The sequence below is a fragment of the Phoxinus phoxinus genome, assembly GCF_949152265.1.
Source record: "Phoxinus phoxinus genome assembly, chromosome: 11".
Classification (NCBI taxonomy): Eukaryota; Metazoa; Chordata; class Actinopteri; order Cypriniformes; family Leuciscidae; genus Phoxinus; species Phoxinus phoxinus.
The window spans coordinates 36,721,110-36,741,236 of record NC_136886.1 but is presented as its reverse complement, the minus strand read 5'-3'; the positions used below and the strand labels follow the sequence as shown (position 1 = coordinate 36,741,236).

The 20,127-nt window shown below is 41.8% G+C and overlaps 1 protein-coding gene across 2 annotated transcripts in view; it reads right to left on the bottom strand.

Annotated features, from left to right (window-relative positions):
* Positions 1-2,670: 2,670 nt before the first annotated feature.
* The window catches only part of acvr2ab (activin A receptor type 2Ab), a 60,741-nt gene continuing 43,284 nt past the window's right edge, over positions 2,671-20,127 (bottom strand). For both annotated transcript variants that reach the window (XM_079627290.1, XM_079627291.1), the window contains exons 4-12: positions 19,727-19,830; positions 18,984-19,138; positions 12,536-12,679; positions 8,318-8,461; positions 6,523-6,668; positions 5,718-5,832; positions 5,262-5,400; positions 5,055-5,185; positions 2,671-4,651 (exon numbers count right to left, since the gene is read on the bottom strand). In XM_079627290.1, the coding sequence (XP_079483416.1) occupies positions 4,457-4,651; positions 5,055-5,185; positions 5,262-5,400; positions 5,718-5,832; positions 6,523-6,668; positions 8,318-8,461; positions 12,536-12,679; positions 18,984-19,138; positions 19,727-19,830 (1,273 nt within the window). In that variant the 3' untranslated portion in view covers positions 2,671-4,456. The remainder of the gene's footprint in view (positions 4,652-5,054; positions 5,186-5,261; positions 5,401-5,717; positions 5,833-6,522; positions 6,669-8,317; positions 8,462-12,535; positions 12,680-18,983; positions 19,139-19,726; positions 19,831-20,127) is intronic.

Sequence of the window (20,127 nt, the reverse complement as noted above, 5' to 3'; positions counted from 1 at the left end):
TAGACCAGATACCAATCGCTAGAGCGCACACACTCTAAGCGTGGTCTTAACTAAGTTAACTTACAACTGCAAGTTATTATGGCCCTTTCATCGAGCGAAAACACTCTGTCTAGCGACCAACACAATGACCGGAAAACGAGAACGAACCCAGCATTAAATGTAAACAACTCACCAGCAGTGTTGCTTTATTTCATTATCTCTTTGAATCCGTTGCAGCCTCTGGAGGACGCGCAGTCACGAGACACCAACAAAATGCTTTTTGTTGCGAAGCTGTGAAGAACGGATTCCAGTTTTTTTTTCTTCTACATAATCTATGACCTGCATACATGCACGCGAGAAGATTATAGGGACAGTCTGCAGGAAGTCACGGGGTTAAATAGGGGAGCACCCCGAGTCATCCTGGTCACGAGGGACATTGTTTGTATTAGACTCGACCTATGCATTTGCAACGAGAGATAGTATCCAGTGTGAAGCACTGCCTCTGGCGGTCAGGAAGAACGAAATAGAAACGCAATCCAGCCATCGTGTCTGCATTCACAGGTGGACATCATTTAAATCCCCGCCCAGTCTCCCCACGTGCTGTCAGAGAATAATGGCCAGACGCAGTTTAGACAATATATTAAATTTATTTGAACCTTACAATAAACGTCAATATTTAAAACAGTGTATGTTACTGTGTGTGTCATTTTTCATTTGAATTGTGCAACATTATCTGAACGAGGCGATCGCCTGTACAATCACAGCTGTGAGTCATGAGATCTTAATGAAGAGCGTGCGCTGCTTTGCCAGAGGAATAACTTTAAATTTTTTTATGTTTTAAATGTTGAATGTTTTTTATTGTTTCAGCATGTTTATTAATCTCCCATTTCTGTTAATATAGTCATTGCATGCTATAACCTTAAACCCCGATGATCGATGATGTGACTTTACCATGGTTATTTTTGTATGATCAACTCTGGAAATATATTCCTTCATTTAAAAAACGTAATTTGATTTAATGATGGAGATTGCACAGGAAAGTAAAGTGAGTGAGTGAAAGCAATTGGGACATTGCTTAATTTTTATAATCTTTACTTCACTTATTGGTGTCGTGCTACAGACCTAATTTAAATATTAAGCAGGAAACAGAAATCCGATCGGTTATCCAGATACAGAGGCTACTTAATATGAACAAATGTAAACGAACGGTGTCCTGATTGGCTAATGATCCGGATCATGGTGATCGCATGTTAATGCCAAGTGTAAACGCAGCCTAATATACATGTTGTTGATTTTGATGATTTAACAAGTTCAGACAATTGTTCATCTCCTATAGCAAAGAATGAATGGAATTTTCCTCAGGAGATCTATAGCACAACGGGCTCTATCTTACACCCAGCGCAATTGACTCTGTACACTGACGCATGTATCATTCCTATTCTGCACCCGCGCACAGCGACTCTTCCCTCCACAGACACACGTCAGTAAATTAGAGAATGAACTTGCGCTCGGGGGGGTTCAGCGGAAAGAGAAAGCCGGCGTGTTCCAGCGCAAACGTTCCCTGGTGATATTTTGCAGTTTCAGAAACAATTCCGCCACTGACCAGGAAAAGCCGAGTCTAAAGTCAGCGGCGCGTTATTCAGATGCTATTTTCAGGGCGCATGCTTGGCCATAATGTAGCATGTGCACAACACACACACTTTGCTTCTCTCATTTACACAGACGCAGCAGTTACCATTTTTGCAAACATACATAATTACAAGGAAAAATATTACCACACGAGGGAAATCATTGTGGTGTCCATGAAGATGTGAAACAATAGGCATAACACATTTACCAAAATTATTCAGGCTAATTGTAGTAATGGCAGATCAAACCTGTGTGATCAATAGTGGCCAGACACATCGGTATATGGACATCTGACAAAGTGGGATATCCATCAAGAACCAGAAAATTCTGAAGACCGAGAAATCACCGTTACCATCATGTTAGTTGTGTGCGCTGGCAAACCCGCCGTTATAATAGCAATCCGCCATGGAAAGAGCACTCCTGCTCTTAAAGGGAATGTGAGAGGACGCTCTGATTGGTTTATTGCACGTTATGCCCAAAACGCACCTATGAGTAATGTAGCGACTGCAGACCAACACATTTTAGATTTGTGTCGAGATCCGAGATCCGCCCACAAAGTTACTTGCGTTTCGCGTTTGATACTTGGGTTTCAGATCGTTAAAATAGGGCACACTGTCTGATGTGGTACTGTAGTATACGGTTGCTATAATTTTCTCTCTGATAGTATTAATCTTGCAACTAAAAAAAATGCATAAAGTCCTTACTGCTGTGCTGTTTGGAAATGTCCGAACCTATTGAGCTTTCTCATATTTATTTAAGTATTATTTACTGTAATTATTTTATTATAATAAACAAACAAAATAAATAAACATCCTTTACCAAGCATGCATTTTCAGTTATATAAAAACAATTTTATGGAGCTGTTTTATTATCCATTTTGAATATTTTTGATTAGAAGTCCATGTTAATTAATTTAATAATAATTACAGTTATTTTGTGATGATTTAAAGGTGGTGAATAAGTTAAAACAGATCATCATCATTCATTAAAGAAAAGGGAGAATAAAGACAATTTCTTTATATTAAAAAAGGAGAGAGAATCACATGTATAATCAGAGACTTTGGGCCTGCTACATTAAGACAATACAAAGTTGTATAAAATACTCAGCCGCACAACGTTTTTGAACAATTTCTTTATAAATGACTGTTTTTGATTAGTGACACCAAAAAGAACAGAGCAACATCATGCTAGTCTAATAATTTAAAACCAACAATAATATTTACATTATTCATTTTTACTGTACACATGTTTTGCTGGGGGAATTACAGATTGATCTGAAATGTCTTTAACAAACCCATTTTTCACCCAACAGTTGGTTTGTTTGTTAACACATTCAGGGCAACAATAACCTCCATTTGTTTTCACAGTACTGAGAATTTGTCACATTAATAATGAAATAAATAGAAGCTACAGTTGCAATTGCTGCTGCATGTCGGTTGCATAATTGCTGTGAGTGAGCAGAATCCTGCCTCCCTGAATACTGCTGTAGTGCTTCAGAAAGAGATGATGAAAGTGTGGCATTATACTGATTTTACAGCCCTGAAAGATGTGATTGCGTACAAGCACTGCCATTAAAGGGGCCTATCATCATTTATCTTGTTCCCCCCGAAGCTCCACTTATAATGCATGTCAAGTTTTTCTTTCCTACTACACTTTTGTCTTCAATGTAAACATCTCTTCACGTGAAATGAGTAAAATGAGTAAAACGAGTGTGTCTGCTGTGGGTTCACTCTAGTTTCTAACTGCTCCATCCTTCAATAACAGCCTCTTTGTGAAGATGCATCAGATTCGACAGAATCGTCGCTCAGACTGAAATGATCAGGGATCTTGTGGAAAAATATGAGCTGCTTGTTTCTAACTGTGAAGGCTCTGCAGCGCCACAGCACAAGCTTTTACACACTTGACCACATTTTACTCTCATTGTAATTTCTGCTGGTGATCAGACTGTTAGACATCATGACTGGGTGCCGCAAGTTTCCAAACACTGAGTTGGCGTTATTAACATGTTCATACATTGATGTTCAAATCAGAAAGTTGAAGTGCAGAACAAGTTGTTTTCACAGCATGGGAATAAAATGAACTCTCCAGCTCTCCATTCCTCACATTAAGCCACAAATATAAAAATATGAACACAATGCGTCAGTGCAGTTTCACTGCAAATGATGTGTCACTAACATGGACAATTGTGTTTAACACAAATGTAAAATGCATTTGCACAAGTGGTAAAAATGTCTGGTTATTAAATTTTCCAAATTCATCCACTATTGGCAGACGTTATTCTTGGACCCTGGATTCTGTGGTTCAGTAACGCGAACATCTCATGATACGACCCCTTCAGAAGAGTTTTGGGATGGCCTGAAATGAAGCACAGATGTGAAAGGCAGAAACACTACCGTGTGTGACAGCTCCTCGTCTCGCCTCTGGAGCAGCTGCTCAGATAAAAGCACGAGAAATCAAAATGAGGTATTCCTGTTTAGGGAGGTTTATGGTTATTTCAGCACTAATTCCTCAGTGTGTGATTCACGGCTGAACGGCAGACATTCAGAATTGTCTCGTATTGGCATGACTGTAATGATTTGCAGAAAACAACAGCAAGTGCAGTCCAAAGTTTTGCCCTTTTTATACAAAAATCACATGAGTTGGTGTTCTTAAAAACAGAAAAGTCTTTCCTTTATGCATAAAAGACGTTTTGGTGCAAACACAGATGTCCGTGTGTCTTTTCTCCTTGGGTCATGAGTTCCTTCTTGAGTTTTTCCACTCATTTTGCATGTAACAATTAAACTTTAGTTCGCTTTTCTGTCTCGCACGTCTTTCACGCGCTGCAATATGATTGGCTGAGAGAACAGCATCATAGGCTGGATTCTTTAGGGGTAAAGTCCAGGTTGGTAACCATGGTGACGACAGAGAGGATGTCGTCGGGGGCGATGAGGTTAGTGTTGCGTTGCATTGAGATGATGCGTTCCTCGACACACCCCGCAGACAGACGAGCCTCGGCCTCGTGATCCCAACACTCCTCGATGGTCTCACAGAGCATCGCCAGACCCTACAGGACAGAGAACCAATTCTATTCACATGAACAAAACCTGATGAACAGCATGATTTCAGATCTTCCTAAGAGCATCTGGACCAACTGTTTGCAATTCTTTAAATTATTGCAAAATATATAATATAATAATAAAAAAAGTCACATGACCAAAATTACTTAGTGACTTATATTTGATTATTCCTCTTGAAATACAGAATCTGAAATATTGCTCACATATTTTTTATAACTTTACTTTGTATTTCTCAAAATACAGTAGCTTTTGCTAACTACTAACTACTTTTTTTTTCTGCACTAAAAAAACAGAATTTTTTTTCCGTTATTCGAAATAAAGCTGAAATATAATAAAATATAAGTATTAGGTGAGTGCGTGTGTAAGTGTGTGTGTGCCTGTGTGCTCTACCGTATGTTTTAGCCAGTCTTCTCTGAATATCGGTCGTAGTTTCTTATGCACAACGACATCCTGCATGTCCTCCAGAGACGGATGAAGACCTGCCTCCTCCTCGAACGGCAGAGAGAACTCATCCACAGGACCTGAGAGAGACACACACACGGTTTACACCAGTTTACACACACACATCTCAGGAGTCTCTGAGTGAATGAGCTTTACCGTCGGCTGCTGTACATCGCGTGGCCAGTTCCCACAGTACCAGACCCACCGCGTACATGTCGATTCTGAGGAACGCGTCGCGCTGGAAACTGATCGCTCCCTCCAACACCTCGGGAGCCATGTAGCGTCGCGTTCCCACCTTTAACACACACACACACACACACACACACACACACACACACACACACACACACACACACACACACACACACACACACACACACACACACACACACACACACACACACACACACACACACACACACTTCTGATGGAACCTTTTCCAGCATTATTATCAACAATCAGCTAACACTTTAAATCTGTCACAAATAAGGACTACTCAGAGTCAACGAAGGTCTGCAATTAATTGTTTTGTGGAGGAAAAAATCTACTTGCACCAACAACAATTATTTTATTTTTTTCCTGTTTTTAAGCACATGCAAATATCGTACTCACCTGTCCGTGTGTGTCACCTGTAGATTTCCCTGCCTCAAACTTCAGCGCCAGGCCAAAGTCAGCCATACAGGCGGTTAAATCACTCTTCAGCAACACATTCTTACTTTTGATATCTCTGAGAGAGAGAGAGAGAGAGAGAGAGAGAGAGAGAGAGAGAGAGAGAGAGAGAGAGAGAGAGAGAGAGAGAGAGAGAGAGAGAGAGAGAGAGAGAGAGACAATGAGTAACCTGGACAACAAATAATAAACATCTGACTGGGGGCTGCAAACCAGTTCCGGGTGTCCGTGAAAAAGTTTAGAGATAAATTGTGTAAATAAATAAAAGTCAATAAATAAGTAAACATATCAATAATTATATAAATAAATAATTCCTCTAACATTACATTACTATGAGTATAATTTTTTATTTAATTTCAATTCAATTCAATTCAATTCAAGTTTATTTGTATAGCGCTTTTCACAATACACATTGTTTCAAAGCAGCTTTACAGAAAATGCATTTCAAAAATATACACACAAAATACAGTTAGTTAATCATGAAATTTAGGGCATAACATATCGCCGGCGTTGGGTCGTCTCTTCACAGGCGTCGAGTCGTCTCATCACAGGCGTTGGGGCATCTAATTTAACTAAACATTTTAACTATCATTTGAAATATTTTCCAAATAATATTTTACACAGATTTATAGTATACATTTTTTACAGTATAGTCTTTATACAGGAAACTATATAGATGACTGTTCAAAATGAGGATGGGGTCCTCACACGAGAATGATCATATTCGAGCCTCTAAAAGACTGATCTGTACCTGTGTGCGATGGCAGGCTTGTGTCCATCCTTCAGACTGGGTATGTCCTCATGTAAATACGCCAAGCCGCGCACAAACGTTTGCGCTATCAGGCACAGCTCATTCCAGGACACAACATTAGCCTTCAGGAAGTCCGTCAACGAGCCCTGAGCACGCGCACACACATACACATACATACACACACACACACACACACACACACACACACACACACACACACACACAAGATATCATCAACACTTAATCAGTCTCTGTCAGTTGTGCAACATAGTAAGGTCATGTGACCGTAATGTAGCATGCTACTGTTTAACATGTCACCATCTAATCAAAACTAATCATTCTTATTTTTTAATGTATGGCAATATTTATCGTAAAATGATTTATCCGTGAACATAATTATTTTTTAAATTCATGTGCCTCGTAATCTTTAATCAAAAACATTAACCTCCCATTTCCCTCATAACAACATCTCATCACAACAAATGATCAAAACAACAACAATCAGTTCCCGACGGACAAAATCAAGACCCGCCCTACAGTCTTTTCTCCTTCCAAAAGTAGTTTCAAATAATAATAATAATGCATTTTATTTATAGGCGCCTTTCTCAACACTCAAGGTCACCTTATAAAATCAACTATAAAACACATGCATTGAACATTGAATCAGCGAGAACAAACATTATCATAACAGTAAAACAACAACAAAAAATAATTAAAAATTAAAACTAAAGAGAATATGCCTGTCTAAAAAGATGAGTTTTTAAGTGAGTTTAGAAAATGGTTATGGACGTGGAGTGTTGAATGAACTGGGGCAGAGAGTTGCAGAGATGCGGGGCTGAATGACTGAAGACTAAACCCCACGGTAACCAGACGGCATGAGGGAGGACGAGCTGAGCGAACGGGTCTTGATATGGAGAAGCTCAATGAGATACTCAGGGGCAAGATTATTAATAGCTTTAAATGTGAGGAGGAGAATCTTATAAATGATGCGATATTTGAAAGGAAGCCAATGAAGGTGCTGCAGGACAGGTGTTGTGTGACTGATGGAGGGGGTTCTGGTAATAATGCGGGCAGCAGAGTTTTGGACCAGTTGTAGTTTATGGATGGATTTGTCAGCTAGACCATAAAGAAGAGAGTTGCAATAATCTAGGCGGGAGGTGACCAGGGTGTGAACCAGAATTTCAGCACTGTTGGGGAGAGAGATGGACGTAAACGAGAAGTATTACGTAAGTGGAAATATGCTGACCGAGTGATGTTATTAATGTGGGACTGAAATGACAGAGTGCTATCTAGGATGACACCCAGACTCTTAACCTGAGGGGAAGGGAACACCGATGAATTGTCGATGAAGATGGAGAAATAATTTATTTTAGAGAGGATGGATTTGGTGCCAATAAAGAGGAGTTCAGTTTTGTCACTGTTGAGAAGTTTGAAGAGAACCAGGATCTGATTTCCTGAAGGCAATGAGATAGGGGAGTGGGAGGGAGAGATGTAGTGGGTTTGGTGGATCGGTAGAGCTGGGTGTCATCTGGCGAGGGAACTGGATGTTATGTTTGCGAAAAATATGGTCAAGAGGGAGAAGGTCAATAATGAATAAGAAATAGGGTTAGGGAATAGGGAAGAAAATATCACAATTTCCATTTCATACAAAATATAAAACATTTATCATTGTATACTCAGTACTACACATTTGTTAAATATTAGGGATTAAACACTGTACACTAATATCTATTTTGAGTGTAGCTGATGACAAACACTTACATGATGATGTTCACAGGTGTGTGTGTGTGTGTACCTTCTCATGGTACGCTGTGATGAGCCAGAGCTCTATATCCACTCCGATTCCTCTTTTTTCTGCTCCAATGAAGTGAAGGATATTTTCATGCTTCATTCCACTCACACTATAAATCTCATATTCATTCTGCCATGACTGCTTATTCTGAGAGAGATCACAAACAAAAACTTGCAAAATTAACCACATTCAAAGTCATTGTAAAATAGTCAATATGCACAATAACTTAGTTCTTGAAGTGGGCCAGCACTTCTACATTTTAATCTGTAGCGAACCCTCACTTTATTACTTCTCACATGTTGCCAGTACTCTGGCCACGCTGACATAGAATCAGGGCCAGGCTGTTCATTAACATTGTACACATCGTGAGTTCAGAGCTTTTATGTGCTGTACGAACTGAACGGACCAATTATCTGCGTAATGAAACAACATTTAATTTTTTTTCATTTTGCATGAATGGCGCGCGGATCACCGTAGGGGCGTTCACGCTCCAAAAGTGATATGATTTCCATGAGCCGTTCTTTTCGCAAAGCAGGTGATATAAAGTGCAATCCATATTGAGAATGTAGTAAAACGCCATGGAGAAAGTCCAACATGATCTAACCCAACCATATATACTAGAAAGACTGATGAAAAGAGGGGAAAACATCATCCTGCACTAACATAAATTAGAACGCTTTTTAAACTCCTCAAGACCACCTTTAATATAATTTATTGCATTGTATTGTATTTATTGTGGTATATTTTGATTAACTTGTAGAGTTTATGATAGATAAATGCAATTAAAGGTGCTTTATGGAGTTTTCAGCGGCATCTAGCGGTGATGTTTCAGATTGCAACCAATACGTTTACAAGCGAGTGCTCGTGCGCGTGTTTTCTTTTGTTTCTTTAATATTATTATGTGGAGTTTGTGTTGGAGTCTGTGTTGTGCTAGTCGTTTCCTAGTGTTAGTAGACTCATGTCATAAAGTTGCAGTGTCGTCGCTGTTGAGTGCAGTCAGTAGAGAGGCGAGAGGCGCGGGCGCGCGCATGCAGGTCTCAGTCACGGCACTGGATTTCACGGCAATTCCGACCCGGAGCATCACATAGAAATAGGAATACTTGCTTTCAGAGGTAATAGCAAAAGCCGCCAAGTGGATCATTTTATTGTGAGATTACAACCCCTTCACACACAGGTAATAAAACATGGATTCATTTTAGTAGAAAAACTCCATATAGCACCTTTAAGGGAATACATTTTTCATAGTTATAATTAAAGATTTACATTACAATTGTGGCATTTTGTAGAAATAGTTTCTAAATGTGATGGATACTATTTTTCATAATAAATGTTATAGATGAAGAAAGAAAAAAGATAACAGTGGCCTAAGAATGGTAATGAGGAGCCATCAATGGTCTTACCTGTGATTATATCCTTATTGTAAAATACTAAAAAAAAGTCCATCTTGCAAAAATTAATAAACAAGCAAACCTCACGAGGAGAACATGCCTCCGTTAAACGATTCACACTTCAGCTCCCAATGTTCAAACCAAAACTGCTCCCTTGTAACCAATGGACACAACCAACCCGACTAACCAACCCCAAACTACAGAGGTTTTGGCTCAATAAAGGCAAACAAATTAATGAATAAATAACTAGTTAACACAAAAGTTTCCATTTTTCTTTTGGAGTTATGACAACTTCTCATGAAATGATGTTCAACCAACAAGCTACATTAAGTTAGAGGAATGTAATAATTAGTAGCATTAACACATTTTTTTTAAAAAGTTACTCCAAATAATTTCAACATAAGTGAGTGGAACCAGTTTACCTTATTTATTTCAGTCCAAATGAACAGCAGTATAGCACATGCTGAATGTAACGGTTACATCGGTCAGCTGCTGTACCCTTAAGAACCAGCAGATGGCAGCCACGTCCCTCAATGTCTCCATAGACTCTGCTAATCCCAGACTCCATTTCCCAGAACCCACTGCTTATTAGTTTACTGGTTTCAGCTGTGTCTTGTTAATCTTATCATTATTACCATGTCTATTTAAATGCCTTTTGCCTTACTTCAGTATGAAGTCTTGTTTGTTTGTTTTGGTTAACATCCTCCGTCAGCCTTTCGAGCAGTTCTTGTGTTCCTTAAAGGTCACGCTTGACGAGTCAGTGTTTACAGATGTGCGGGAGGAGGGCCATACACGCATATTAAAATGTCTTTGTGTCAGTTTATCGGTTAAATGCCCATCTCGTGTGCGTATCCTGGTGTTGGAATATTAAAAAGCCTAAAAGAAAATTTTCGTCAGGACAGAATTTTTTTACTTTTCACAGAAGCGTGACGTTTACAGCGTGACCGCGTATCACGTGACGTCACGAACGCGCATCACAGAACCGAGCAAGGCGAGCGTTTGTGCTTATAAAACTTAAACTTTTTTATTTATTTGTGAAATGACGATGGTTTCGCTAGATAAGAGCCGTATTCATCGTCTGGTGTCGTTTAAAGCCCGTTGAAGCGGCGCTGACACTGTCATCTGGACCTTGACCCGTTTGGGGCCCATTGACGTCCATTATATGGAGAAATGTGTTCATCAAAAACCTGCATTTCTTTTCCACTGAAGAAAGAAAGACATGGACATCTTGATGACATCCGGGTGAGTAAATTATCAGCAAAATATTTTTTTTAAGTGAACTAATCCTTTAACCCTCTGGGGTCGGCAATCACGCCGGCGTGATCTGCTCGCTTTTTTTCTTATCAGTGCAAAACAGACTCAAAATACACTGTTGATTTTGATCTTACATATAAGTGTTACACATCATTCAAAACTGTTAAATGTCTTATTTTATTTGTGTACATTCATAATGAAAATAAAATGTTGTGTTTTTCGTAAAATAAAAAAATAAACAATGCGCGTTCTGCCGTCTCTCTCAGTGTGAAGTTCATTCTGAAACGTGACAGAAAATGACCTGTAACTCTTGCCACACACACTTGAACACACGCGCGCACGGGCGGTTCATATGCAAATCTCCACGTGAAGGAACGCAGAGCTGTTAACGCCCTCATGCCTCAAAACAAAGAATCAGAGACTCCAGTAACCTTTTCATCGAGTTTGGAAGACTGTGTTTGTGCTGTGCTGTTTACCTCAGAAGAATTAGAAGAACGTGATTTGAAGATGAGAAGATTTTTAAGTTAAGACATTTCCACTCATAATAGTAAGCATGTTATTGTTATATAAACTTTACATTGTAGCAACTAGTCAAACTGGTGCCATACTAAAATGTACGTTATGAAATGAGATTGGAGTAAAAACATGAAGCCGAATGCTACATTTATATACATGTGCAAAACGCACCAACATTAGGCTTCATGTTTTTACTCCAATCTCATTTCATAACGTCATAACAAATGGAAACATTTGAAGTAACATGATAATCCATATATTTTTCTCTAGTGTAGTGTTTCTGAAGTGTTCATTTTTAACGATTTATAGGCCGCCTGCTATAGGCTATTAAAGTATTAAAAAATACTTTATAGATAATTTATAGTATAAATAAATAAATATAGCGCCTATAAACAAAGAGCAGTAATACAACAATTAATCAATAATAAATAGCAATTATATGGATGAGGGACATTTGCCCAGTCGAGAACAAGAGCTAATGCAGTTTCATATAGCACTAATTTTGCAAACATTTAAATAAATAACAGAGAACCATAACATCTTGCCACGTAGACAACACAGAAGGTTGACCATATAAACAAACAAAACACAATAAACAATAAGAAATACACAGAGCAAATGCATAATATGATTAGTAATATTGGGATAACGCATTCTGGTGAGTTTGGTGCAAAAGTAAAATATGATTGTGATTTAATGTGCAAATAAAGCAATGAAATCATCGCTATCATTTACATCTTGAATGCTGAATTGGTTTTCAAAATATTACAAAAACAAACACTTAAGACTGAAACTATAAATGTTTAAAATGAGTGTCCAGTACAATGAAGTGTATTTTCAGGCTGAATTAATTGCAGACACTTCATTTCTTTGGGTTAGAGGTTTAAAACAAACCCAAACTAAAATGTTTGAGTAATATTCATATTCATATTCAAGACATTCAGAGCACAATAATTTTTGCTTACTGCTTAATTATAAACGTTTAAAGCCTTGACAATATATTTTATACTGAAGCTGAACAGGCAACATGTGCAAACAGTAATGACATGAATCTCTCAGATACCTGGACAGGGAAGATTTTGACCGCCACCGGTTGGTTGAGCAGCTGAGCCTTCCAGACACAGCCGAAGCGTCCTCGAGCCTTGACCTCCAGCAGCTGAAGAGGCTTCTGTCCCAGCAGAGGAGACGGGGGCGTCAGTCCGGGATCCTGAACACAACACACACCAGTCACTGCGGGGACTCCACACACACACCAGTCACTGCGGGGACTCCACACACACACACACACACCAGTCACTGCGGGGACTCCACACACACACCAGTCACTGCGGGGACTCCACACACACACACACACACCAGTCACTGCGGGGACTCCACAACACACACACACGTCACTGCTGAGACTCTCCACACACACACACACCAGTCACTGCGGGGACTCTCCACACACACACACACACCAGTCACTGCGGGGACTCTCCACACACACACACACACACACACACACACACACACACACACACACACACACACACACACACACACACACACACACACACACACCAATCACTGCTGAGACTCTCCACACACACACACCAATCACTGCGGAGACTCTCCACACACACACACACACACACACACCCATCACTGCTGAGACTCTCCACACACACACACACACACACACCAATCACTGCGGGGACTCCACACACACACACACCAATCACTGCGGGGACTCCACACACACACCAATCACTGCGGAGACTCTCCACACACACACACACACACACACACACACCCATCACTGCTGAGACTCCACACACACACACACACACACACCAATCACTGCGGAGACTCTCCACACACACACACACACCAATCACTGCGGAGACTCTTCACACACACACACACACACCAATCACTGCGGGGACTCCACACACACACACACACCAATCACTGCGGGGACTCTCCACACACACACACACCAATCACTGCGGGGACTCTCCACACACACACACCAATCACTGCGAAGACTCTCCACACACACACACACACACACACACACCCATCACTGCTGAGACTCTCCACACACACACACACACCAATCACTGCGGAGACTCCACACACACACACACACACCAATCACTGCTGAGACTCTCCACACACACACACCAATCACTGCGGAGACTCCACACACACACACACACACACACACACACACACACACACACACCAATCACTGCTGAGACTCTCCACACACACACACACACCAATCACTGCGGAGACTCCACACACACACACACACACCAATCACTGCTGAGACTCTCCACACACACACACCAATCACTGCGGAGACTCCACACACACACACACACACACACACACACACACACCAATCACTGCGGAGACTCCACACACACACACACACACACACCAATCACTGCGGAGACTCCACACACACACACACACACACACCAATCACTGCGGAGACTCCACACACACACACACACACACACACACACACACACACCAATCACTGCGGAGACTCCACACACACACACACCAATCACTGCGGAGACTCCACACACACACACACACACACACACACACCAATCACTGCGGAGACTCCACACACACACACCAATCACTGCGGAGACTCCACACACACACACACACACACCAATCACTGCGGAGACTCTCCACACACACACACCAATCACTGCAGAGACTCTCCACACACACACACCAATCTCTCCACACACTCCACACACACACTCTCCACACACCAATCACTGCGGAGACTCTCCACACACACACCAATCACTGCGGAGACTCTCCACACACACACACACACACACACCAATCACTGCTGAGACTCTCCACACACACACCAATCACTGCAGAGACTCTCCACACACACACACACACACACACACACACCAATCACTGCAGAGACTCCACACACACACACACACCAATCTCTCCACACACTCCACACACACACTCTCCACACACCAATCACTGCGGAGACTCTCCACACACACACCAATCACTGCGGAGACTCTCCACACACACACACACACACACACCAATCACTGCTGAGACTCTCCACACACACACCAATCACTGCAGAGACTCTCCACACACACACACACACACACACACACACCAATCACTGCAGAGACTCCACACACACACACACACACACACACACACACCAATCACTGCGGGGACTCTCCACACACACACACCAATCACTGCGAAGACTCTCCACACACACACACACACACACACACACCCATCACTGCTGAGACTCTCCACACACACACACACACCAATCACTGCGGAGACTCCACACACACACACACACACCAATCACTGCAGAGACTCCACACACACACACCAATCACTGCTGAGACTCTCCACACACACACACCAATCACTGCGGAGACTCCACACACACACACCAATCACTGCTGAGACTCTCCACACACACACACCAATCACTGCGGAGACTCCACACACACACACACACACACACACACACACACACACCAATCACTGCGGAGACTCCACACACACACACACACACACACACACACACACACACACCAATCACTGCGGAGACTCCACACACACACACACACACACACACACACACACACACACACCAATCACTGCGGAGACTCCACACACACACACCAATCACTGCGGAGACTCCACACACACACACACACACACACACACACACACACACACACACCAATCACTGCGGAGACTCCACACACACACACCAATCACTGCGGAGACTCCACACACACACACACACACACACACACCAATCACTGCGGAGACTCCACACACACACACCAATCACTGCGGAGACTCCACACACACACACACACACACACACACACACACACCAATCACTGCGGAGACTCCACACACACACACCAATCACTGCGGAGACTTTCCACACACACACACACCAATCACTGCGGAGACTCCACACACACACACCAATCACTGCTGAGACTCTCCACACACACACACCAATCACTGCGGAGACTCCACACACACACACCAAGCACTGCAGAGACTCCACACACACACACACACACACACACCAATCACTGCGGAGACTCTCCACACACACACACCAATCACTGCAGAGACTCCACACACACACACACACACACACACACACCAATCACTGCGGAGACTCTCCACACACACACACACACACACACACACACACACACACACACACACACACACACACAAACACACACACACACCAATCACTGCTGAGACTCTCCACACACACACCAATCACTGCGGAGACTCTCCACACACACACACACACACACACACACACACACACACAAACACACACACACACACACCAATCACTGCTGAGACTCTCCACACACACACACCAATCACTGCAGAGACTCCACACACACACACACACACACACACACACACACACACACCAATCACTGAGGAGACTCTCCACACACACACACACACACACACACACACACACCAATCACTGCTGAGACTCTCTACACACACACACACACACACCAATCACTGCAGAGACTCCACACACACACACACACACACACCAATCACTGCTGAGATTCTCCTGCAGACACACACACACACACACACACACACAAACAGCGTCTGATGCAGGAGAACTCAAATATGAATCCATGCGAGCGAGCGAGAAAGAAAAAAAAAAGAAAAAGAAAGAAAGAAAAAAAGAAAGAAGAGCCCATTTACAGACAACAGCGACCGCATCCCAAACTCATGAGGAGGAACACACAGCAGGGCATGATGGGAGAGTGTGTGAAGCTCTTCCCTCCATCATGATATGAAAGATGAAGAGAGGGATTTCGCTGTTTCTAGCACACAAGCGCTGTGATGAGAGCAAGAACGAGCTCAAAATCATCTCAGCATGAACATGAGAAAGGGAAATATTGATGTGGTGTGTGTAATAGATTATCATATGCCACAATGACACACACACACACACACACACACACACACACACACACACACACAAACCAATCACTGCTGAGACTCTCCACACACACACCAATCACTGCGGAGACTCTCCACACACACACACACACACACACACACACACCAATCACTGCTGAGACTCTCCACACACACACACCAATCACTGCAGAGACTCCACACACACACACACACACACACACACACACACACACACCAATCACTGAGGAGACTCTCCACACACACACACACACACACACACACACACACCAATCACTGCTGAGACTCTCTACACACACACACACACACACACACACCAATCACTGCAGAGACTCCACACACACACACACACCAATCACTGCTGAGATTCTCCTGCAGACACACACACACACACACACACACACAAACAGCGTCTGATGCAGGAGAACTCAAATATGAATCCATGCGAGCGAGCGAGAAAGAAAAAAAAAAGAAAAAGAAAAAAAGAAAGAAAGAAAAAAAGAAAGAAGAGCCCATTTACAGACAACAGCGACCGCATCCCAAACTCATGAGGAGGAACACACAGCAGGGCATGATGGGAGAGTGTGTGAAGCTCTTCCCTCCATCATGATATGAAAGATGAAGAGAGGGATTTCGCTGTTTCTAGCACACAAGCGCTGTGATGAGAGCAAGAACGAGCTCAAAATCATCTCAGCATGAACATGAGAAAGGGAAATATTGATGTGGTGTGTGTAATAGATTATCATATGCCACAATGACACACACACACACACACACACACACACACACAGCTAGTTAGAATAAAGCAAAAAGACAGTACGCTTCAAAAAAATCTAATCTCAGCACTGGTCAGGATGGACCAATCACAATCCTTTGACTTATTACACAACATGAACATCATTTTATAAAGATTTCTGGGCTTAACAAATGTATTATTTGTGGCTCTAATAATGCAAGAACACTGAGGTGTTGCTCGATGAATCTCCCTGAAGAAGAAAAACATACTTGCCCAGTATATGCCCAACATATTTAATAAAATAATTTTCTCATTCAGTATTTTTGTCTTGTTTGAAGTACTTAAAGCATTAAAATAACTCAAACTAATAACTAAAACCTATAAACACTTTATATGCATTTTTTAAATGAATAAAATCACAACACCAAAAAAAAAATTCTTGTAAAGCTTTAAAAGGTACACTGTAGGATTTCTCCCATCTAGCGGTGACATTGTATTTTGCATTCAAACGGATAATGCTCTCTAGCGCCTCGCTGTTTCAAATGCGTGTTGCAACTACGGAAGCGCTGACAACATGTCTTCCGATTGCACTTCATCAAGGATTCGGGTGATGAGCTTCGTTATTTCAAACAAACTGCAACTTGACACCCAACGAACAAACAAATGTTCCAGTGTGAATAATAATGTCACAGACTGAACTATGCTATTCACCAACGAGGCTGTTTAGCTTTTAACTATACATGTTCTGCTGTTCTGCTGCCTATATAATGAAGTACACAACCATTGTCATTTAGACCGTAACATTGACTCACCGTCCAGAAGAAAGCAGAAACTTCAGCGTCCCTTTCAAAGTCTTTCTCCTTCATCAGCTCTTTCCACCTGGGAAAGCTATCCCGGTATTTACCGTCGTTTTTTGAATTCGCCGGTCACGTTTCCCTTTCAGTCGCTTTATCCTATGGCTCGGCGTAAGTATGATCCTGCATTATGAAGTACCGTGCAGTGCAGCATTTCAAATTTGACATTTGTTTGCCTCCGTGGACTTACCAATGTAAATAAAGATAAGAAATTCTTCGCTTACGAGGATACGTCAGATCATTGGCAGGTCATTTTACACCAATGACGACATATTTCAGAATAAACACATTGATTTTAGCTAATAAAAAACTACACAGTGTACCTTTGAAAAAAAAACTTAAAAACAGAAATCTAAAAATTTGTATCTAATTCAAAATATGAATAAAAATAGAATAATATATCAATGACACTAAAATAACACTGACTTGAGATGCAAAATGACAGCATTTTGCAGTCATTTTGCAAAAAAAAAAAAAAAAACATTGAGTGAAACTACACTGGAAAGCAAGACAAAAATTCTGAGTAAGAAAATCGCTTTTAGCAGTGAAGCACTCGCCGCCCAGTGGTCAATAGTTGAATGACCAGCAACAAAACACAATAACAATTCATTTTACAGTATCCTTGTTACATATGTTACATGTACTTACTGTAGTAATAACAGTAAATTATGCAAAATTGTGTGCAAACAAACCAAACCCTAACCCTATAGTAAGTAATGTTGTTAATTAATATTACTTTGTTCTCAAATGGGTTATTACACTAACAAGGACACCTTAAAATAAAGTGTAACCCAAAAGACACACGTTTATAAGTGCAGTGACCGTGGAAACATGCGTCCCGGACCTCGTCAACACAAAGATCTTTCACAGATGATGGTTTATAAGTGCAGTACCTGTGACGGCACGAGCAGCGGCGGGTACGACAGCTTCAGACGCCGGTACATCCAGAACGAGATGAAGAGAATCACAGCAACAGCCATGATGGGAATCAGAGAGTAGAGCATTGTGGGAAACGAGTCCGGCTTCGGGATGACCGGGTTCGCAGTGGCTGGACACAAGAATTTACAAATAATGTGACACTTTTACAATTTCAACATTATTAAATGCGTGTGGCCAGAACGCTATACTATATGCGGTTCTATTCGAGAAACAACAATATACAAACCATGACAATGATAATCTCGTATACCGATTATGTGCTTTATTTAATGTTAAAGCGTCTAATGCGAGTTTGAATATAATTGATAGCCGTACTGAAAGAACAACGGATAATTGACCTCAGATCTTTAAAATAAATAACAACAATGTTCAAACTGTGAATAAACGAGTGTATTCTATGACAAAGATGGTTTCAGTGACATTAATAATGTTGAAATGGTGTAGTATTTGTGAATTTGATCCATTGTCCATTAAGTTGCGAGTGCAGAGAGACTCCGCCCACACGCTCTTCGGATTGGCTGTGATTTGTGATTGATTTGTTTTAAAGAAACCGTTGGAGACGCCATAAGCAGAAAGACAAGACAAGCATTTCCGCAGTGATTTCTGAGGCCGGTCTGCAGTGCGCCAGTAACGGCTTCTGCCGGCGTAGAGCCGTCTCTCTGCAGCTTCACGGCGAACACCGGACGGCTAAACTCACCCTGCAGCGTCTCGGGACGGTAGAGGAACCGGTCGTTGCACATGTTCCCCTCACAGCAGCAGAAGAACACATCCGGACTCTCCTTACGCTCCACACACTCGCCGCTGCACACACACACACAGAGAACGAGTTTTCATCATTGATCACCACACACACACACACTCACACACACACACACACAGAGAGAATGTGTTTTCATCATTGATCACCACACACACACACACACACACACACACACACACACACACACACACACACACACAGAGAGAGAATGTGTTTTCATCATTGATCACCACACACACACACACACACACACACAAACACACACACACACACACACACACACACACACACACACACATAGAGAATGTGTTTTCATCATTGATCACCACACACACACA